Source organism: Coregonus lavaretus (genome assembly GCF_964263955.1).
Source record: "Coregonus lavaretus genome assembly, chromosome: 39".
NCBI lineage: Eukaryota > Metazoa > Chordata > Actinopteri > Salmoniformes > Salmonidae > Coregonus > Coregonus lavaretus.
The window spans coordinates 14,268,346-14,292,316 of NC_140026.1; the positions used below are offsets into that span (position 1 = coordinate 14,268,346).

At 44.6% G+C, this 23,971-nt stretch overlaps 1 protein-coding gene across 4 annotated transcripts in view; it reads right to left on the minus strand.

Annotated features, from left to right (window-relative positions):
* The window catches only part of LOC311113109 (RNA-binding protein FXR1-like), a 31,340-nt gene extending 24,410 nt beyond the window's left edge, over positions 1-6,930 (minus strand). Inside the window, exon 1 of one of the 4 annotated variants that reach the window (XM_084156249.1) lies at positions 6,208-6,930. In XM_084156249.1, coding sequence (XP_084012375.1) covers positions 6,208-6,258 — 51 coding nt within the window. In that variant the 5' untranslated portion in view covers positions 6,259-6,930. The remainder of the gene's footprint in view (positions 1-6,207) is intronic. The other 3 variants (XM_084156252.1, XM_084156250.1, XM_084156251.1) reach the window with 3 other exon arrangements.
* Between the last annotated feature and the right edge of the window lie 17,041 nt (positions 6,931-23,971).

Genomic DNA, 23,971 nt, shown 5'->3' on the forward strand with positions numbered 1-23,971 from the left:
TAACTATTGGCCATGCCAAAAGAGTTGAAAAGGAAAGTTGAGTGAGGAAAAGAAGGGTTCAATTCTGGCTTTACTGGCAGAGGGATACAGTGAGCATCAGGTTGCTTCCATCCTTAAAATTTCAAAGACTGCGGTTCATAAGAACAAGGTCAAGCAGCAGACATTGGGGACAACAAAGCTACAGACCGGCAGATGGCGAAAACGACTCTACTGACCGGGATGACCGCCAACTCATTCGAATGTCACTCAACAACCGTAGGATGACATCAAGTCACCTACAAAAAGAATGGCAAACGGCAGCTGGGTTGAAGTGCACGGTGAGGACGGTTCAAAACAGGCTCCTAGGGGCAGGGCTGAAGTCGTGTAAAGCTAGAAAAAAGCCCTTCATCAATGAGAAGCAAAAGGAGAGCCAGGCTGAGGTTTGCAAAAGACCATGAGGATTGGACCGTAGAGGACATCTTCTCTGTTGAGTCCAATTTTCAGCTTTGCCCAACACCTGGTCGTCTAATGGTTAGACGGAGACCTGGAGAGGCCTACAAGCCACAGTGTCTCGCACCCACTGTGAAATTTGGTGTAGGATCGGTGATGATCTGGGGGTGCTTCAGCAAGGCTGGAATCGGGCAGATTTGTGTTTGTGAAGGACGCATGAATCAAGCCACGTACAAGGTTGTCCTGGAAGAAACCTTGCTTTCTTTTGCTCTGACATTGTTCCCCAACTCTGAGGATTGGTTTTTCCAGCAGGACAATGTGCCATGCCACACAGCCAGATTAATCAAGGTGTAGATGGAGGACCACCAGATAAAGACCCTGTCATGGCCAGCCCAATCTCCAGACCTGAACCCCATTGAAAACTTCTGGAATGTGATCAAGAGGAAGATGGATGGTCACAAGCCATCAAGCAATGCTGAGCTGCTTGAATTTTTGCGACAGGAGTGGCATAAAGTCACCCAGCATGCCAAGACGCATGAAAGCTGTGATTGAAAATCCGGGTTATTCCAACAAATATTGATTTCTGAACTCTTCCTAAGTTAAAACATTAGTATTATGTTGTTTAAAAAAACATATTTTCTTTGCATTATTCGAGGTCTGACAACACTGCATCTTTTTTGTTATTTTGACCAGTTTTCATTTTCTGCAAATAAATGCTCCAAATGACAATATTTTTATTTGGAATTTGGAAGAAATGTTGTCAGTAGTTTATAGAATAAAACAAAAAAAATATTTTTACCCAAACACATACCTATAAATTGTAAAACCAGAGTAACTGTGTGTGTGTTATTTATATATTAATATATATATAACACACACACACAGTGGGGAGAACAAGTATTTTATACACTGCCGATTTTGCAGGTTTTCCTACTTACAAAGCATGTAGAGGTCTGTAATTTATTATCATAGGTACACTTCAACTGTGAGAGACAGAATCTAAAACAAAAATCCAGAAAATCACATTGTATGATTTGTAAGTAATTAATTTGTATTTTAATGCATGACATAAGTATTTGATCACCTACCAACCAGTAAGAATTCCAGCTCACAGACCTGTTAGTTTTTCTTTAAGAAGCCCTCCTGTTCTCCACTCATTACCTGTATTAACTGCACCCGTTTGAACTCGTTACCTGTATAAAAGACACCTGTCCACACACAAACAGACTCCAACCTCTCCACAATGGCCAAGACCAGAGAGCTGTGTAAGGACATCAGGGATAAAATTGTATACCTGCACAAGGCTGGGATGGGCTACAGGACAATAGGCAAGCAGCTTGGTGAGAAGGCAACAACTGTTGGCGCAATTATTAGAAAATGGAAGAAGTTCAAGATGATGGTCAATCACCCTCGGTCTGAGGCTCCATGCAAGATCTCACCTCGTGGGGCATCAATGATCATGAAGAAGGTGAGGGATCAGCCCAGAAATACATGGCAGGACCTGGTCAATGACCTGAAGAGAGCTGGGACCACAGTCTCAAAGAAAACCATTAGTAACACACTACGCCGTCATGGATTAAAATCCTGCAGCGCACGCAAGGTCCCCCTGCACAAGCCAGCGCATGTCCAGGCCCGTCTGAAGTTTGCCAATGACCATCTGGATGATCCAGAAGAGGAATGGGAGAAGGTCATGTGGTCTGATGAGACAAAAGAGCTTTTTGGTCTAAACTCCACTCGCCGTGTTTGGAGGAAGAAGAAGGATGAGTAAAACCCCAAGAACACCATCCCAACCGTGAAGCATGGAGGTGGAAACATCATTCTTTGGGGATGCTTTTCTGCAAAGGGGACAGGACGACTGCACCGTATTGAGGGGAGGATGGATGGGGCCATGTACCGCGAGATCTTGGCCAACAACCTCCTTCCCTCAGAAAGAGCATTGAAGATGGGTTGTGGCTGGGTCTTCCAGCATGACAACGACCCGAAACAAACAGCCAGGGCAACTAAGGAGTGGCTCCGTAAGAAGCATCTCAAGGTCCTGGAGTGGCCTAGCCAGTCTCCAGACCTGAACCCAATAGAAAATCTTTGGAGGGAGCTGAAAGTCTGTATTGCCCAGCGACAGCCCCGAAACCTGAAGGATCTGGAGAAGGTCTGTATGGAGGAGTGGGCCAAAATCCCTGCTGCAGTGTGCGCAAACCTGGTCAAGACCTACAGGAAACGTATGATCTCTGTAATTGCAAACAAAGGTTTCTGTACCAAATATTAAGTTCTGCTTTTCTGATGTATCAAATACTTATGTCATGCAATAAAATGCAAATTAATTACTTAAAAATTATACAATGTGATTTTCTGGATTTTTGTTTTAGATTCCGTCTCTCACAATTGAAGTGTACCTATGATAAAAATTACAGACCTCTACATGCTTTGTACGTAAGAAAACCTGCAAAATCAGCAGTGTATCAAATACTTGTTCTCCCCACTGTATATGTGTAATGAAGAAAATAGTAAAAATAATGAAACCCTTGAATGAGTAGGTGTTCTAAAACTTTTGACTGTGTGTGTGTGTGTATATATATATATATATATATATCTCTCACACACACGGTCAAAAGTTTTAGAACACCTACTCACTCAAGGGTTTCTTTATTTTTACTATGTTCTACATTGTAGAATAGTGAAGACATCAAAACAATGAAATAACACATATGGAATCATGTAGTAACCCAAAAAAAAAGAGTTAAACAAATCAAAATGTATGTTATATTTGAGGTTCTTCAAATAACCACCCTTTGCCTTGATGACAGCTTTGCAAACTGTCGAAGACGCACTCTGTTATGAACAAGAGTGAGTGAGAGGAGAGTAATACAGTGCCTTCAGAAAGTATTCATACCCCTTGACTTATTCCACATTTGTGTTACAGGCTGAATTCAAAATGGATTAAATATATGTTTTACTCACCCATCTACACACAATAACCCATAATGACAAAGTGAAAATGATTTGAAAATGAAACAAATCTCATTCACATCTGAGTCAATACTTTGTAGAAGCACCTTTGGCAGTGATTACAGCTGAGAATATTTCTGGTTAAGTCTAAGCGCTTTCCACACCTGGATTTTGCAAATATTTGCCCATTATTCTTTTCAAAAAAATGATCATTGCTAGACAACCATTTTCAGGTCTTGCCATAGATGTATGTAGATTTAAGTCAAAACTGTAACAAGGAACATTCACTGTCTTCTTGGTAGGCAACGCCAGTGTAGATTGGCCTTGTGTTTTAGGTTACTGTCCTGCTGAAAGGTGAATTAATCTCCCAGTGTCTGGTGGAAAGCAGACTGAAACAGGTTTTCCCAATAGGATTTTGCCTGTGCTTAACTCCATTCCATTTCTATTTTATCCTGAAAAAATCCCCAGTCCTTAACAATCACACCAATAACATGATGCAGCCAGCACTATGCTAGAAAATATGGAGTGTAATACTCAGTAATGTGTTGGATTTGCCCCAAACATAACTTTTTTTCCTGAATACAAAGTGTTAATTGCTTTCCAATATTTGCAGTATTACTTTAGTGCCTTGTTGCAAACAGGATGCATGTTTTGGAATATTTTTATTCTATACAGGCTTCCTTTTCACTGTCAATTCGGTTAGTATTGTAGAGTAACTAGAATGTTGTTGATCCATTCTCAGTTTTTTTCTATCACAGCCATTAAACTTTGTACCTGCTTTAAAGTCACCACTGGCCTCATGGTGAAATCCCTGAGCAACAGCTCATTCCTTTCTGGTAACTGAGTTAGGAAGGAAGCCTGTATCTTTGTAGTGACTGGGTTTATTGATACACCATCCAAAGTGTAATTAATAACTTAACCATGCTCAAAGGGATATTCAATGTCTGGCTTTTTTTTACCCATCTACCAATGGTGCCCTTCTTTGCGAAGCATTGGAAAACCTCGCCGGTCTTTGTCGTTGAATCTGTTTTAAATTCACTGCTCGACTGAGGGACCTTACAGATAATTGTATGTGTGGGGTACAGAGATGAGGTAGTCATTCAAAAATCATGTTAAACACTTACTGCACACAGTGTGAGTCCATGCAACTTCTGACTTATGCACATTTTTACTCCTGAACTTATTTAGGCTTGCCATAAACGCATTGAATATGTATTGACAAGACATTTCAGCTTTTCATTTTTAATGAATTAGTAAACATTTCAAAAAACAGAATTCCACTTTGACATCATGGTAGTGTGTAGACCAGTGACAAAAAAAAAAAAATGCAGGCTGTAATGCAACAAAATGTGAAAAAAGTCAAGGGGTGTGAATACTTTCTGAAGGCACTGTAAGGGTGAATGGATTGTGCACTTTCAGGCCGTAGAGCCAAACTGTCACACAGTAAAACAGAACAGGTGTGAGGGAGAGGAGAGTAAACATAGTCCAAACCAGGGGTATTCAACTCCTACCCTGTGAGATCCGGAGCCAGCTGGTTCTGTTCTACCTGATAATTAAATTGCACCCACCTGGTATCCCAGGTCTAAATCTGTCCCTAATTAGAGGGGAACAATGAAAAAAATGCAGTTGAACTGCATTCGAGGTCCAGAGTTGAGTTTGAGGGGTCTAAACCACGAAGGGAGAGCAGAGCTAGAGAGTGTGAGTGAGATGTTGAGGGACAGAAAGAGGGCTAAACGAAAGAAAAGGAAAAGAGGTGGAGAATGATACAATGGAAAGATGGGAAGAAAAAGAGGGAGAGGAGAGCGTGGGAGGGGGAGGCTGTTTTGGACTGGCGTAGTGCTGCGATTAGGATCACCTGTTCCACCAACACCTGCTTCAGTTCTTCAGTCACTGTCAGGCAGGCTGAACTAGGCCATTCAACCCATAGCAAATCACTAGGGCCTATTCAACTGTCTGCCAGTACACAAACTGTCTGTTTTATTAAACTACAGCAACCATTCACACAAGGACTTCTGCCTTACTGACGTTGAATGAAGTCATTTGACTCAATGATTAAAATAACTGACATCCTCATAATGGAAATGAATGTATTGACTCCCTTATGTTGAGTCACCTAAATTTGGTTATTATGTCATTGTAGTGTGATGATTAGGTTTGGAAACAGCCATGATATGACTGACTATCAATGTAAATCATTGGATTCACTGTAATAACGCAGGCTGACTCAGCCTCAGCTGACTCAGAATTGGAGGAAGAAAAAGAAAAACGTGTTAGGAAACAGTGTGAAAGTGTAAATAATTTGACAGCTTATGGTAGTTACCTGCTTAGAAAGACTGACGTAATGCAGTTCATTAGTTCGGCTACTTACTTTGCTAGGTGTTATCCGGGACAGTAAACAAACAGGTCGATATTTCATAACATTTTAGATATGGCATCCCTCCACCGCCTTCATTCTCGCTAGCAAATGTAAGTGATTAGCAAGCAACTCCTTCCAAAGAAAGGAGTGCCCCGAGAAGATGGTTAGCTGACCAGCTCAAGACAGACAACAAAGTGTAAAATAGACATTTGGAATTGACCAAAACCAGGCCACGACAAGCGTGCCCCACAATGCCCAACCGTGACCTGATGGAGAAAAAACAAATCTAGGAATAGCGACCTTTTGTTGGGCCTGCTCTCAATGAATGATGCTGCTAACTAAATCTGCCAGCTAGTTAGAGTTCCCAACGTTAATTTGCTAGTTAGTTAGAACAAAACTATTCGTCGACATCTATATTTGCAATTGTTCACCAGTTTTGCATCGTTAGCTAACGTTAATGACTGCACAATTTCCTTTACCTTGTAGAAGGCCCCGTTCGAGCCGCGAACCTCCACCGCCAGCCCGTCCATAGTCGTCGGTAGGTCCCCACGACTGGGCTTCTCTGATTGAGCCGTTACGACTCCGTGCGGTTCCGGTACCACCCCCAGCTTCTCTGCCGCTGGCCCGTCGCCGCTCTCCGGCCGCTTGTGGATTTCCAGTGTTTCGGGAGGTGGAGGGAGAGGGGTGAAGTGGTTGGAGAGTTGGGTGTTGATTATGTGATCAACGAAGAATAGCTAGCGTCTCCAGCGGTCAACTTCACGTTAGCTCACTACCTAGCTAACGTTAGCAAACTATCGACGATACCTTTGTTAGCTAGCGTGCAACGGCACTAGCAAGGTGCTGTCCTGCGTTGAAGGGGACCGCGGCGGTCTAGTTGCAATGTGCTTCAAAGCTAATGATGCTACGCTATGTGAAAGGGGGATGTTAGCAAGCAGCTAGCTATCACCAACACCTTGATTCCGTCACTTGCGGGATGCCAAAACAGGCGTATACATGCAGCAGTCGGAGAGAAGTTTCTGTATTAAGTCGTGGCTGGGATTCCTTTTGTTGTTTTTAAGTATTATTTTGCTAGAATGACTCCTCCCGAAATAAGCGTTTGTGGTGCACTATCGCCCTGCAACTCCTTGTACTCCAACCGCCCGTCCCTCAAACGCACGCCGACAGAGTAAATCAGTGAGGTATTGAATGATCTCGAAAATCCCACCCCTCATTCTTGAAAGATACACCCAAAATAGCATACTGATTTATCATTGGTCAATATGACTGTAAATCAACTATAGATATTTTTCATTGGTTTAACAGTTAGAGGCCGGTCTGTGTTTCATCCAATAATTGAGCCAAATATCTATTTTTAGTAATCTCTATTGGAGATACTGCCTGTCAGTTATGTTACCCACATTACTGGCTCCTAATGGCTAGCTAATTTTGTGGACCTCTACATGCCCATCATTAGTGTGATTTAATTGAGTCTAGGGGTAGTGTACAGTTTCTCAATGAAAAATGATCAAATCACATTCATATATCAGTATCACACTGGTTACCGCTCTAAAGTAAATATTTGTGGGAGAACAACAATGTACACTTTGCATGGTTTTCCTTTTAGATGCATTAGTAGGCTACCGGTATACTTAAATTAGAAAATGCAGGTATTCACATTTGCAAGTGAAGTGACATCCTTTCAGAAAAATGGCCTCAATGTCTAGTCCTAGTTGAAGAGGTAAAAGGAGAGCTTGAAACAACTGACTGCGGCCTCTACCAGGTTGGTCATTATGCAAGGACCAAAGTTACAAAACCCCATCTGAGAGACCATGAATTACTATTATGGACCAGGGCCCCTATTCAAAAAGTGTCTCAGAGTGGTAGTGCTGATCTGATTAATTTAAAGGGGAAATCTGCAATTGCTACATCCATTTTTGGTATTTGAACTGAATTATATTTCCATTTGAATCTTGAAGAATATCACTTATTAATGCCGCAGGATCTTAGTTCAACTGTCGCACCCCATCAGAACACAAAATACAAGCATGCTTTACTCCATTGTTTGTAAACAATCCAATTGTAAACAAGCATTGTATAGCTTTAAAACATGGTTAAAACTATAATTGTAATATCATGGATGGTCAGTCCTTGCATCCATAGCTCTTTCTATGAATTTGAGAGTAGTTACATTTCTCTAGCACTATCCCTCAGCTGTTTACCAAAAAGAGCGGTCAGGTGACCTCTTTGTTATTGTTTGAACTGCAGATTTCCCTTTAAGCGTGACCTGGAGGACCAGGGGGAAGTGTCGTCCCGGCCCGAGGGGTCAGCTGTGGTGACCAGACACTAGGGTTCACAGGTCAAGAATAGTGACAGCTATAATGACTTTACCACATGGGTCTGACAGACCTATGATGACATAAACCATTTGGTTGAAAAAGAGCAAGAATGGGAAAGTCATTGGTTGGTCATGCCCTTTGTTAACATCTATCATGCATGCTGAATGTTGTGACTGCTCTGTCGATGGGTCTGTAAAGCATTTTGCACATGGTGCTTCTTATCTTTGAACAGGAGGAAGATGTGTTGCAAGGCCAGTTCAGCCATCAGCCATCAGCTCGTTCAGCTAAAGAGACCTGCTCTCAGATATCATCAATGCTTCCATATGGTTGGTTGAGTAAGCTCAACAAACATCCATTGCAGATAGAGCATTTAGGCACATTTTATTCCTACAGTATGTAGGAGTAAAATCCCCCAATGTTCACTGGTCACTTTAGTTACGTTTACATACTGTTTTACTCACTTCATATGTACAGTGAGGGAAAAAAGTATTTGATCCCCTGCTGATTTTGTACGTTTGCCCACTGACAAAGACATTATCAGTCTATAATTTTAATGGTAGGTTTATTTGAACAGTGAGAGATAGAACAACAACAAAAAATCCAGAAAAACGCATGTTAAAAATGTTATAAATTGATTTGCATTTTAATGAGGGAAATAAGTATTTGACCCCCTCTCAATCAGAAAGATTTCTGGCTCCCAGGTGTCTTTTATACATGTAATGAGCTGAGATTAGGAGCACACTCTTAAAGGGAGTGCTCCTAATCTCAGTTTGTTATCAAGATCTGCAAAGAGGAGTGGGACAAAATCCCTCCTGAGATGTGTGCAAACCTGGTGGCCAACTACAAGAAACGTCTGACCTCTGTGACTGCCAACAAGGGTTTTGCCACCAAGTACTAAGTCATGTTTTGCAGAGGGGTCAAATAGTTATTTCCCTCTTTAAAATGCTAATCAATTTATAACATTTTTGACATGTGTTTTTCAGGATTTTTTTGTTGTTATTCTGTCTCTCACTGTTCAAATAAACCTACCATTAAAATTATAGACTGATCATGTCTTTGTCAGTGGGCAAACGTACAAAATCAGCAGGGGATCAAATACTTTTTTCCCTCTCTGTATATACTGTATTCTAGTCAAGGCTCATCCTATATAACTACTGCTGTACACACCTTCTCTATTCATATACTGACCATTATGTCTATTCACACACCATCATATACAGTGCATTCGGAAAGTATTCAGACCCCTGCCCTTTTTCCACATTTTGTTACTTTACAGCCTTATTCTAAAATTGATTAATTTGAAAATGTTCCTCATCAATCCACACACAATACCCCATAATGACTAAGGGAAATAAGGTTTTTAGAATTATTAGCACATTTATTAAACATAAAAACAGAAATATCTTATTTACATTAGTATTCAGACCCTTTGCTATGAGACTCTGCTGCCTGTCTCTCTGAGGGACCGCCCCATTTCTAGTTTAAATGACCCCTTGAATTTTTCCACATTTTGTTACATTACAGCCTTATTCTAAAATGTATAAATTGTTTTTTTCCCTCATCAATCTACACACAATACCCCATAATGACAAAGCAAAAACAGGTTTTTAGAAATTGTTGCTAAAAAACAACAAAAACTGAAATATCACATTTACATAAGTATTCAGACCCTTTACTCAGTACTTTGTTGAAGCACCAAGATGGCGTAGTAGTGCAGTTGTGTTTTTATCGTATGTCTGTAAATAGCCTGTAAATACCCTATTTTTCGTACATATTTCCCTATCAGACTTTTCATCCTTCTACAAGATATACTTTCCTGCAACCCGCCTCACTCAATGTGGAACGGATTCTATTATTGACTTACCTTTATCTAGAATCTAGAATCTCCAGTTGAAACTAGCTAGCCAGCTAACTAGCTACTTGCTATTAGCCACAGCTAGCGGTGTTTCACCCAGAACATTGGATTTTTTTCTGCGGGATTAATTTTAATCACTGGACATTGATCACCGGATATTCGGCCAGTCTGCACAGCGCGTTATCGACCCAGAACATATCAGTTTTTCCGCCGGAATCACTGAATCACTGGACCTTTAACTCCGGATTCATCGCTACCAGCTAGCTACAACAAAACAGACGCTGTGGTCTGGCTAATCATCCTGAGCTAGGCCCATCTCCCGGCTATCTACCTCTCTGTCAACCGGACAGGACCACCTAGTGTTGACACGGAGCCCCGCCGATCCTACACGACTGGTCTGCCGACGAAATCGTCTGATGTGGTTACGACGTTAACCACGAAGATTCCATCCATCTGCTAGCCCTGGCCCGCTAGCACACGCTAGCCGTGGCCTCTTACTCACTAGTACTTCACCACCGGACCTTATGATAACTCAGCTATACAGCTGATATCTGTTGGACAGTTCCTTTTTACGGTACTACATCCTGTTTATGTTTAGCCTCAGCCCAAACATGGTTAGTTTATTGTTGTTTCGGTTATTTCTAATTGTACTATATCACTGTAGACCCCCCAGCCTAGCCAAACCTGCCTTAGATAGCTCCTTTGCCCCTCCCCCTATACACGCGGAGACCGACTCAATTGATGCCTCCAGCGATGCTATCTCTTTCATTGTTACCCAACGCTTAGGTTTACCTCCACTTTACTCATATCCTTCCATATCCTTGTCTGTACACAATGCCCTGAATCTTTTCTATAACACCCGGAAATCTGCCCCCTTTATTCTATGTACCCAACGCACTAGAAGACCAGTTCTTAAAGCCTTTAGCCGTATCCTTATTCTAGTCCTCCTCTGTTCCTCTGGTGATGTAGAGGCTAACCCAGGCCCTGCAGCCCTCAGTATCACTCCTACTCCCCAGGCGCTATCATTTGATGACTTCTGTCATCGCAAAAGTCTTGGTTTCTTGCACATAAATATCAGAAGTCTACTTCCTAAGTTTGAGTTATTCACTGCGTTAGCACACTCTGCCAACCCTGATGTTCTAGCAGTGTCTGAATCCTGGCTCAGGAAGGCCACCAAAAATTCTGAAATTTCCATCCCCAACTATAACATTTTCCGTCTAGATAGAACTGCCAAAGGGGGTGGAGTTGCAATCTACTGTAGAGATAGCCTGCAGAGCTCTATCATACTATCCAGGTCTGTGCCCAAACAGTTTGAGCTACTACTTCTAAAAATCCACCTTTCCAGAAATAAGTCTCTCACTGTTGCCGCTTGCTACAGACCCCCCTCAGCCCCCAGCTGTGCCCTGGACACCATATGTGAATTGATTGCCCCCCATTTATCCTCAGAGTTTGTACTGCTTGGTGACCTAAATTGGGATATGCTTAATACCCCAGCCATCCTACAATCCAAGCTAGATGCCCTCAACCTCACGCAAATTATCAACGAACCTACCAGGTACAACCCTAAATCCGTAAACATGGGTACCCTCATAGATATCATCCTGACTAACATACCCTCTAAATACACCTCAGCTGTCTTCAACCAGGATCTCAGCGATCACTGCCTTATTGCCTGCGTCCGTAACGGGTCCGCGGTCAAACGACCACCCCTCATCACTGTCAAACGCTCCCTAAAACACTTTAGCGAGGAGGCCTTCCTAATTGACCTGGCCCAGGTATCCTGGATGGATATAGATCTCATTCCGTCAGTAGAGGATGCCTGGTTGTTCCTTAAAAGTAATTTCCTCTCAATCTTAAATAAACATGCCCCATTCAAAAAATACAGAACTAAGAACCGATATAGCCCCTGGTTCTCCTCAGACTTGACTGCCCTTGACCAGCACAAAAACATCCTGTGGCGTAGAGCATTAGCATCAAATAGCCCCCGCGATATGCAACTTTTCAGGGAAGTTAGGAACCAATATACACAAGCAGTCAGGAAAGCAAAGGCTAACTTTTTCAAACAGAAATTTGCATCCTGTAGCACTAACTCCAAAAAGTTTTGGGACACTGTAAAGTCCATGGAGAATAAGAGCACTTCCTCCCAGCTGCCCACTGCACTGAGGCTAGGAAACACTATCACCACTGATAAATCTACAATAATCGAGAATTTCAACAAGCATTTTGCTACAGCTGGCCATGCTTTCCATCTGGCTACCACTAACCCGGGCCACCAACTCTGCACCCTCTGCTGCAACTTGCCCATGACCCCCCCGCTTCTCCTTCACACAAATTCAGACAGCTGATATTTTGAAAGCGCTGCAAAATCTGGACCCCTACAAATCAGCTGGGCTAGACAATCTGGACCCTTTCTTTCTAAAACTAGCCGCCGAAATTGTCGCAACCCCTATTACTAGTCTGTTCAACCTCTCTTTCATAACGTCTGAGATCCCCAGAGATTGGAAAGCTGCCGCGGTCATCCCCCTCTTCAAAGGGGGTGACACTCTAGATCCAAACTGCTACAGACCTATATCCATCCTGCCCTGCCTTTCGAAAGTATTCGAAAGCCAAGTTAACAAACAGATCATCGACCATTTCGAATACCACCGTACCTTCTCCGCTATGCAATCCGGTTTCCGAGCTGGTCACGGGTGCACTTCAGCCACGCTCAAGGTCCTAAACGATATTATAACCGCGATTGATAATAGACAGTACTGTGCAGCCGTCTTCATCGACCTGGCTAAGGCTTTCGACTCTGTCAACCACCGCATTCTTATTGGCAGACTAAATAGCCTTGGTTTCTCAAATGACTGCCTCGCCTGGTTCACCAACTACTTCTCAGATAGAGTTCAGTGTGTCAAATCGGAGGGCCTGTTGTCTGGACCTATGGCAGTCTCTATGGGGGTGCCACAGGGTTCAATTCTTGGGCCGACACTTTTCTCCGTGTATATCAATGATGTCGCTCTTGCTGCTGGTGACTCTCAGATCCACCTCTACGCAGACGACACCATTTTGTATACATCTGGCCCTTCATTGGACACTGTGTTAACAAACCTCCAAACAAGCTTCAATGCCATACAACAATCCTTCAGTAGCCTCCAACTGCTCTTAAACACTAGTAAAACTAAATGCATGCTTTTCAATCGAACGCTGCTGGCACCCGCCCACCCGACTAGAATCACCACTCTCGACGGGTCTGACCTAGAGTATGTGGACAACTACAAATACCTAGGTGTCTGGTTAGACTGTAAACTCAACTTCCAGACTCACATAAAGAATCTCCAATCCAAAGTTAAATCTAGAATCGGCTTCCTATTTCGCAATAAAGCCTCCTTCACTCATGCTGCCAAACATGCCCTCGTAAAACTGACTATCCTACCGATCCTTGACTTCGGTGATGTCATTTACAAAATAGCCTCCAACACTCTACTCAGCAAATTGGATGTAGTCTATCACAGTGCCATCCGTTTTGTCTCCAAAGCCCCATACACTACCCACCACTGTGACCTGTACGCTCTTGTTGGCTGGTCCTCACTACATGTTCGTCGTCAAACCCACTGGCTCCAGGCCATCTATAAATCACTGCTAGGCAAATCCCCGCCTTATCTTAGCTCATTGGTCACCATAGCAGCACCCACCCGTAGTCTGCGCTCCAGCAGGTATATCTCACTGGTCATTCCCAAAGCCAACACCTCCTTTAGCCGCCATTCCTTCCAGTTCTCTGCTGCCAATGACTGGAACGAATTGCAAAAATCTCTGAAGCTGGAGACTCTTATCTCCCTCAATAACTTTAAGCATCAGTTGTCAGAGCACCTTACCGATCACTGCACCTGTACACAGCCCATCTGAAATTAGCCCACCCAACTACCTCATCCCTATATTGTTATTTATTTTGCTCTTTTGCACCCCAGTATCTCTATTTGCACATAATCTCTTGCACATCTAGCATTCCAGTGTTAATACTATTGTAATTATTCTGCACTATAGCCTATTTATTGCCTTACCTCCATAACTTGCTACATTTGCACACACTGTATATATATTTTCTGTTGTATTTCTGACTTTATGTTTTTTACCCCATATGTAACTCTGTGTTGTTTTTATTGCACTACTTTGCTTTATCTTGGCCAGGTCGCAGTTGTAAATGAGAACCTGTTCTCAACTGGCTTACCTGGTTAAATAAAGGTGAAATAAAAAATAAATAAATAAATAAAAAAATTACAGCATCGAGTCTTCTTGGGTATGACGCTACAAGCTTGGCACACTTGTATTTGGGGAGTTTCTCCCATTCTTCTCAGCAGATCCTCTCAAGCTCTGTCAGGTTGGATGGGGAGCGTTGCTGCACAGCTATTTTCAGGTCTCTCCAGAGATGTTTGGTCGGGTTCAAGTACGCGCTCTGGCTGGGCCACTCAAGAACATTCAGAGACTTGTCCCGAAGCCACTCCTGCGTTGTGTTGGCTTTGTGCTTAAGCTGTAGACCACACTATTTACCAAGAGAGTTTTCATCTATATTTTTCATAGCTGTCTATTTACCACCACAAACCAATGCAGGCATTAAGATTGCACTGAATGAGCTGTATAAGGCCATAAATCAACAGGAAAACGCTCATCCAGAGGCAGCGCTCCTAGTGGCCGGGGACTTTAATGCATGGAAACTGAAATCCGTTCTACCTAATTTCTACCAGCATGTTAAAAGCAGGAAGCACCAGTGACTCGGTTAATAAAAAAGTGGTCAGATGACGCAGATGCTAAGCTACAGGACTGTTTTGCTAGCACAGACTGGAACATGTTCCGGGATTCTTCAGATAGCATTGAGGAGTACACCACATCAGTCACTGGCTTCATCAATAAGTGCATCGATGATGTCGTCCCCACAGTGACCGTACGTACATACCCCAACCAGAAGCCATGGATTACAGGAAACATCCACACTGAGCTAAAGGGTAGAGCTGCCGCTTTCAAGGAGCGGGACTCTAACCCGGACTCTAACCTCCGACGAACCATCAAACAGGCAAAGAGTCAATGCAGGACTAAGATTGAATCGTACTACACTGGCTCTGACGCTCGTCGGATGTGGCAGGGCTTGAAAACTATTACAGACAACAAAGGGAAGCACAGCCGCGAGCTGCCCAGTGACACAAGACTTCCAGACGAGCTAAACCACTTCTATGCTCGCTTCGAGGCAAACAACACTGAAGCATGCATGAGAGCACCAGCTGTTCCGGATGACTATATGATCACGCTCTCCGTAGCCGATGTGAGAAAGACTTTTAAGCAGGTCAACATTCACAAGGACAAAGGGCCAGACGGATTACCAGGACGTGTACTCCGAGCATGTGCTGACCAACTGGCAAGTGTCTTCACTGACATTTTCAATATGTCCCTGACTGAGTCTGTAATACCAACATGTTTCAAGCAGACCACCATAGTCCCCGTGCCCAAGGACTCTAAGATAACCTGCCTAAATGACTACCGACCCGTAGCACTGACGTCTGTAGCCATGAAGTGCTTTGAAAGGCTGGTCATGGCTCACATCAACACCATTATCCCAGAAACCCTAGACCCACTCCAATTTGCATACCACTCCAACAGATCCACAGATGATGTAATCTCTATTGCACTCCACTCTGCCCTTTCCCACCTGGACAAGAGGAACACCTACGTGAGAATGCTATTAATTGACTACAGCTCAGCATTCAATACCATAGTGCCCTCAAAGCTCATCACTAAGCTAAGGATCCTGGGACTAAACACCTCCCTCTGCAACTGGATCCTGGACTTCCTGACGGGCCGCCCCCAGGTGGTAAGGGTAGGTAACAACACATCTGCCACACTGATCCTCAACACGGAGCCCCTCAGGGGTGCGTGCTCAGTCCCCTCCTGTACTCCCTGTTCACCCATGACTGCATGGCCAGGCACGACTCCAACACCATCATTAAGTTTGCCGACGACACAACAGTGGTAGGCCTGATCACCGACAACGATGAGACAGCCTATAGGGAGGAGGTCAGAGACCTGGCCGTGTGGTGCCAGGATAACAACCTCTTCCTCAACGTGACCAAGACAAAGGAGATGATTGTGGACTACAGGAAAAAAAAGAGGACTGAGCACGCCCCCATTCTCATCGACGGGGCTGTAGTGGAAAAGGTTGAGAGCTTCAAGTTCCTTGGTGTCCACATCACCAACGAACTATCATGGTCCAAACACACCAAGACAGTCGTGAAGAGGGCAGGACAAAGCATATTCCCCATCAGGAGACTGAAAAGATTTGGCATGGGTCCTCAGATCCTCAAAGAATTCTACAGCTGCACCATCGAGAGTATCCTGACTGGTTGCATCACCGCCTGGTATGGCTACTGCATGGCCTCCAACCGCAAGGCACTACAGAGGGTAGTGCATACGGCCCAGTACATCACTGGGGCCAAGCTTCCTGCCATCCAGGACCTCTATACCAGGCGGTGTCAGAGGAAGGCCCTCAAAATTGTCAAAGACTTATGCATATTCACTTTAACTCTACCCACATGTACATATTACTTAAACTACCTCAACTAGCCGGTGCCCCCGCACATTGACTCTGCACCGGTACCCCCCTGTATATATAGCCTCCCTACTGTTATTTTATTTGACTTCTGCTCTTTTTTTCTCAACACTTTTTTGTTGTTGTTTTATTTTACTTTTTTATTTAAAATAAATGCACTGTTGGTTAAGGGCTGTAAGTAAGCATTTCACTGTAATGTCTGCACCTGTTTTATTCGGCGCATGTGGCCAATAAAATTGTATTTTATTTTATTTTTATTTGATTGTTGTCCTGTTGGAAGGTGAAACTTCGCCCCAGTCTGAGGTCCTGAGTGCTCTGGAGCAGGTTTTCATCAAGGATCTCTCTGTTCTTTGCGCCGTTCATCTTTGCCTCGATCCTGACTAGTCTCCCAGTCCTTGCCGCTAAAAAACATCCCCCACAGCATGATGCTGCCACCACCATGCTTCACCGTAGGGATGGTGCCAGGTTTCCTCCAAACATGACGCTTGGCATTCAGGCCAAAGAGTTCAATCTTGGTCTTTAGGTGCCTTTTGGTAAACTCCAAGTGGGCTGTCATGGCCTTTTACTGAGGAGTGACTTCCGTCTGGCCACTCTACCATAAAGGCCTGATTGGTGGAGTGCTGCAGAGTTGGTTGTCCTTCTGGAAGGTTCTCCCATCTCCACAGAGGAACTCTAGAGCTATGTCAGAGTGAACATCAGGTTCTTGGTAACCTCCCTGACCAAGGCCCTTCTCCCCCGATTGCTCAGTTTGGCCGGGCGTCAGCTCTAGGAAGAGTCTTGGTGGTTCAAAACATCTTCCATTTAAGAATGATGGAGACCACTGTGTTCTTGGTGAAATTCAATGCTTCAGAAATGTTTTGGTACCCTTCCCCAGATCTGTGCCTTGTCACAATCCTGTCTCGGAGCTCTACGGACAACTCCTTCGACCTCATGGCTTGTAGCCCTCCTGTAGCTCAGTTGGTAGATCATGGCGCTTGCAACGCCAGGGTTGTGGGTTAGATTCCCACGGGGGGCCAGTGTGAAAAATGTATGCACTCACTAACTGTTAGTCGCTCCGGATAAAATAGTTTTTGCTCTGACATGCACTGTCAACTGTGGGACCTTATATAGACAGGTGTGTGCCTTTCCAAATCATGTCCAATCAATTGAATTTACCACAGGTGGACTCCAATCAAGTTGTAGAAACATCTCAAGGATGATCAATGGAAACAGGATGCATATGAGCTCAATTTTGAGTCTCATAGCAATGGGTCTGAAAACCTATGTAAATAAGGTATTTCTGTTTTTATTTTTTATACATTTGCAAACATTTCTAAAAACCTGTTTTCGCTTTGTCATTATTGGTATTGTGTGTAGACTGATGAGGAAAACAATTAATTTAATCAATTTTAGAATAAGGCTGTAACGTAACAAAATGTGGAAAAGGAGAAGGTCTGAATACTTTCCCGAAGGCACTGTATATATAAAACTCCCTCTCAACAAACAATACAACACACAATAGTCCTCTGGCTCAGCTAAACTCTGCAATTGTCACGACTTCCGCCGAGGCTGCCTCCCCTCCTTGTTCGGGCAGGTTTTGGCGTTCGTCGTCACAGATCCCATTCTCATCACTCCACTTGTCATGTCTTGTCTTGTCAGTCACACACACCTGGTGCTCAGTCCCCTAATTAGTATGTGTATACAGTAAGTGTTCCCTCTGTTCCTCTTGTCTTTGTGAGAGATTGTTTCAATGTGAGAGCGAGTAGCTCGGTTGAGCTACTCTCCCATTTGTTATTGCCAAGGTGGAATATTTCCCTTGTGATAGTTTCGTTTTGACGCTTGGTGCGTTTTATTTATGTAAACAGAATAAACTCTGGACTTCTGTGTTTTACCTCCTGCGCCTGACTCCTTCATTCACACCTCATCACAGAATCACACACCCGCTGAATGGAGTCAGCAGGAGAAGACCGCATGCCTGGAGTTGTGGCAAGGGTCCAGGAGCATTCCTCGATGCTGGCCAGCTTGGGGGAAGCGATGGATCGGATTCTTCAGGTAGTAAGCCTGGAGAAGAGAGGACCCGATCTATCGAGACCAGCTGGTCAACCGGATCCAGCCACCTACACCCCAGCCCCTGGAGGGATCCAGATATCCCGGCCATCGGCGTTTGATGGGACGGCAGCGCGATGTTAGGGATTTCTGCTCCAACTAGAGTTGTATTTCTCCAGCATCAGGCCGGCGCCACTGGAGCGGGAGAAGGTATCCGTCCTCGTTTCCTGCCTTTGTGGGAGAGCCCTGGAGTGGGCCAACGCGGTGTGGAGCGAGGGAGGTGCCGCGTTGGAGGACTACGGGGAGTTTGCTCACCTCTTTCAGGCAGTTTTCGATCACCCGCCTGAGGGTAGAGAGGCGGGCGAACGACTGGTCCATCTGAGGCAGGGGACGAGGACCGCACAGGACTACGCACTGGAGTTCCGGATGCTGGCAGAGGGGTCCGGGTGGAACGAGCAGGCCCTGATCGACCATTTCCGGTGCCACCTTAGGGAGGACGTCCGACGGGAGCTAGCCTGCCGTGATGCCATGCTATCGTTCTCCCAACTGGTGGACATGGCCATCCGGTTGGACAATCTGCTAACAGCCGGAGGACGTCCTGGTAGGGGTCTGCCCGTTCCCACTCTGGACGACTCTGACCCTGAGCAGATGGAGCTGGGGGGAGCCGCCAGGTCGAGAGAGTGCAGGAGGACAGCAACAGTGCCACTCCGGTGGCACGAAGGGACAATCCACCTCACGTCGCAGTCAATGTTCCTTTGGGTCTGGAGGCGGTAGGCAGGGTACTCACGCATCACCCCAGGTAACGAACACCCAAACTTGTTCAAAGCCCTTTGCGGCGCATTGTAGCTTATCTATCTCCTTTCCCGATCACCTGGTAGTTTCCCAGTGTAAGGCACTAGTCGATTCAAGCGCAGCTGGGAACTTTATGGGCATTTGCACACCGTCAAGGCATTTCATTGGTTCCCCTATCCATTCCACTCCCCATCAGAGCACTTGATAGTCGACCATTAGGGTCCGGGTTGGTTAAAGAGGTTACTGTACCAGTCACCATGATTACACAGGAGACGCATGTTGAGCAGATCACTTTTTTGATTATTGAGTCTCCTGCTTGCCCTGTAGTCTTAGGTATTCCGTGGTTAGCCCTTCACAACCCCAATTTTTCATGGCCGCAGAGGGTTCTTACGGGGTGGTCGCGTGAGTGTCCGGGTAGGTGTCTAGGTGTTTCCGTTGGTGCGACCACGGTGGAAAGTCCAGACGGTAACCCCACTGTGCGCATTCCCCCCCGAAGACCATGATTTGGTGCTCGTGTTTTCCAAGACGTGGCAAGGGACACCACCCAAGCTCCGCCCCTGTGCCTTGTTTTCGAAGAAGCTCACCTCGGCGGAGCAGAACTACGGCGTTGGTGATCGGGAGCTGCTGGCTGTTGTCCGAGCTTTGACGGTGTGGAGGCATTGGCTCGAGGGGGCAAAACACCCTTTCCTCATCTGGACAGACCACCGTAACCTGGAGTACATTCGGGCAGCGAGGAAGCTGAATCCTCGCCAGGCCAGGTGGGCCCTCTTCTTCACCAGGTTTCCCACTCTCATACATTCCGGGTACGAAGAATGTGAAGGCAGACGCAGTGTCTTGGCTGTATGACACAGAGGAGAGGCCCAGAGACAATACCCCCATTTTCCCGGCCTCATGCATTGTGGCGCCGGTAGTATGGGCGATGGATGGGGATATAGCGCAGGCATTACGCACAGATCCATCTCCACCACAGTGTCCAGCTGGGCTGCAGTACGTGCCTGCGCTTATCCATGATCGTCTGATCTACTGGGCACACACGTCACCCTCCTCTGGTCATCCAGGTATCGGTCGTACAATGCGATGCCTGACCGAGAAGTACTGGTGGCCTACCTTGGCTAAGGACGTGAGTGTGTATGTTTCCTCCTGCTCAGTGTGCGCCCAGAGTAAGGCACCTAGGCACCTCCCAGCGGGTAAGCTACAACGACCATGGTCTCAACTTAGTATTGATTTTCTTACTGATCTTCCCCTCTCCCAAGGTAACACCACTATCCTGGTCGTTGTGGATTGCTTTTCGAAGTCCTGCCGCCTCCTTCCTCTGCCCGGTCTTCCCACAGCCCTACAAACTGCGGAGGCTATGTTTACTCACGTCTTCCGGCACTACGGGGTACCAGAGTATATAGTGTCCGACTGAGGTCCCCAGTTCACGTCTAGAGTCTGGAAGGCGTTCATGAACGTCTAGGGGTCTCGGTCAGCCTGACCTCTGGATTTCACAGCAATGATATGATTATTTACTTTATTTATTATGATATGAACAACTTATTTTCAAGTGTCTAATTTCATCCATCATACACACACACACACACACACACACACACACACACACACACACACATACAGTGCCCAGGGGGCTGCAGGCAGGAGTTTACACAGATCCAGGTCACTCTATGAAGTATACAATGACAATGTCACCAGTGCCAGTGACACACACACACACCACAGCTGTGACCAATTATATTATCTCCACACACACATACATTAATGCACGCACAAGCGCGCGCACACGAACACAAACACACACACACACACACACACACACACACCAATTATATTATCTCCAAGGTGCCCAGTGGGCTGCAGGCAGGAGTTTGCACAGATCCAGGTCACTCTACGACAGAATGACAATGTCATGAGTGACACGCACACGCACGCACGCACGCATGCGCACACACACACACACACATACACACACACACAGGTTCCTCCCTCCACACAGACACATTTGGTTGCATGAGAGAACCTCAGGTACACTCTCTCATTAGCTGTGTGTCGACCCATCCATCTTTCCGTGTGTGAATTTGACTCTGTGTATCCAGTCTTGTTTTCTGCATCTCCACCCCTTCGAGACATGGAGTAGACCTGACCATCACCATCACCTTCAGAAGCAGGTAGGCTGTGAGATGTATTTTGTGGTTCTTCGATTTTGTTATGCTGTATGTTATTTTTATGTCATCCCCGAAAACAGAAAATTATAATGGTTATGTGCCGTATGAGGAACCTTTCAAGCAGTAAAGGCGTAAAGAGTTGTAAACATTGAGTGGGTTAAAAGCAATATCATTACCATGAATGCTTTTATATCACAATCAATATAGTACATCCGGGAATTTGTATGTGAAATAAATTATGAATTGCTTGCTTTTGAAATAATAACTTTATTTTCAGCTCTAGAGCAGATGATAAGTTATTAATGAGACTACAAACTGACATTTCATATAATAATACATCTAAGTAACTGCCAAAGTTATCGTAGCAGAAAATGTTACTGACATGAATTTCATACAATAGATCAGAACATGAACAGCATCATTGACCCATTCTGTAAGTACCTAAACCCGTTGAACAACCAAACCACAATTGAACCACAACTTTAGTGTTTTGAGTGCTCTAAGAGCCAGATCCCTAGTCTCTTTAATCCCAGACTTAAAGCAACACATAAGCAACATAATTTGTGTGTGTTGCCACATTGTTCATGTGGGAGGCAACCCGCCTGCCTAGGGAGACTACCAGTAACCTAGAGATGAATCGAAGGGGAGGAGATTAGCTTTTATTATTATGTTTACTGTGAAAAGACCAGACCAGCCCCTCTGATCCGAGCAAACATAAAAACCAGCCTGCTATTAGAGTTTCAGATGGGACTTGTGATAGCAACCAATAAAAACTGTGGAATTAGCTACTGACATAGTCCCTCTTTTATTTTGTTTATTTTATTTAACCTTTATTTAACTAGGCAAGTCAGTTAAGAACAAATTCTTATTTACAGTGACGGCCTACACCGGCCAAACCCGGACGACGCTGGGCCAATTGTGCGCCGCCCTATGGGACTCCCAATCACGGCCGGTTGTGATACAGCCTGGAATTGAACCAGGGGGTCTGTAGTGACGCCTCAAGCACTGAGATGCAGTGCCTTAGATCGCTGCACCACTTGGGAGCCCCTCTGGCAGTAGTGAAAGAAGATGTATTCTTTGCGACGTCAGAAGTTTAAAGGCCAGTAGTGATGATGTTGAATCTGTTAACTAAGCTGAATAACAGAATAACGTAATAATACATTTGTTATACGGTTATTCCGTTATTCAGCTAAGATAACAAACAATGTAATAATTGTACACCACCGGTCAAAAGTTTTAGAACACCTACTCATTCAATTTTTTTTTTTTTTTTTTAAACTATTTTCTACATTGTAGAAAAATTGTGAAGACATTAAAACTATGAAATAACCCATATGGAATCATGTAGTAACCAAAAAAGTGTTAAACAAATCAGTTGTGTTGTGACAAGGCAGGGGGGGTATATTGAAGTTAGCCCTATTTTGTAAAAGACCAAGTCCATATTATGGCAAGAACAGCTCAAATAAGCACAGAGAAACGACAGTCCATCAATACTTTAAGACATGAAGGTCAGTCAATACGGAACATTTCAAGAACTTTGAAAGTTTCTTCAAGTGCAGTCGCAAAAACCATCAAGCACTATGATGAAACTGGCTCTCATGAGGACCGCCACAGGAATGGAAGACCCAGAGTTACCTCTGCTACAGAAGATAAGTTCATTAGAGTTACCAGCCTCAGAAATTGCAGCCCAAATAAATGCTTCACAGAGTTCAAGTAACAGACACATCTCAACATCAACTGTTCAGAGGAGACTGTGTGAATCAGGCCTTCATGGTCGAATTGCTGCAAAGAAACCACTACTAAAGGACACCAATAAGAAGAAGAGACTTGCTTGGGCCAAGAAAGACGAGCAATGGACATTAGACCGGTGGAAATGTGTCCTTTGGTCTGGAGTCCAAATTGGAGATTTTTGGTTCCAACCAGCGTGTCTTTGTGAGATGCGCTGTGGGTGAACGGATGATCTCCGCATGTATAGTTCCCACCGTAAAGCATGGAGGAGGTGGTGTTATTGTGTGGGGGTGCTTTGCTGGTGACACTGTCTGTGATTTACTTAGAATTCAAGACACACTTAACCAGCATGGCTACCACAGCATTCTGCAGCGATCCCATCTGGTTTGGGCCTAGTGGGACTATCATTTGTTTTTCAACAGGACAATGACCCAATACACCTCCAGGCTGTGTAAGGGCTATTTTACCAAGAAGGAGAGTGATGGAGTGCTGCATCAGATGACCTGGCCTCCACAATCCCCCGACCTCAACCAAATTGAGATGGTTTGGGATGAGTCGGACCGCAGAGTGAAGGAAAAGCAGCCAACAAGTGCTCAGCATATGTGGGAACTTCTTCAAGACTGTTGGAAAAGCATTCCAGGTGAAGCTGGTTGAGAGAATGCCAAGAGTGTGCAAAGCTGTCATCAAGGCAAAGGGTGGCTATTTGAAGAATCTCAAATATAACATATATTTTGATTTGATAAACACTTTTTTGATTACTACGTGATTCCATGTGTTATTTCATAGTTTTGA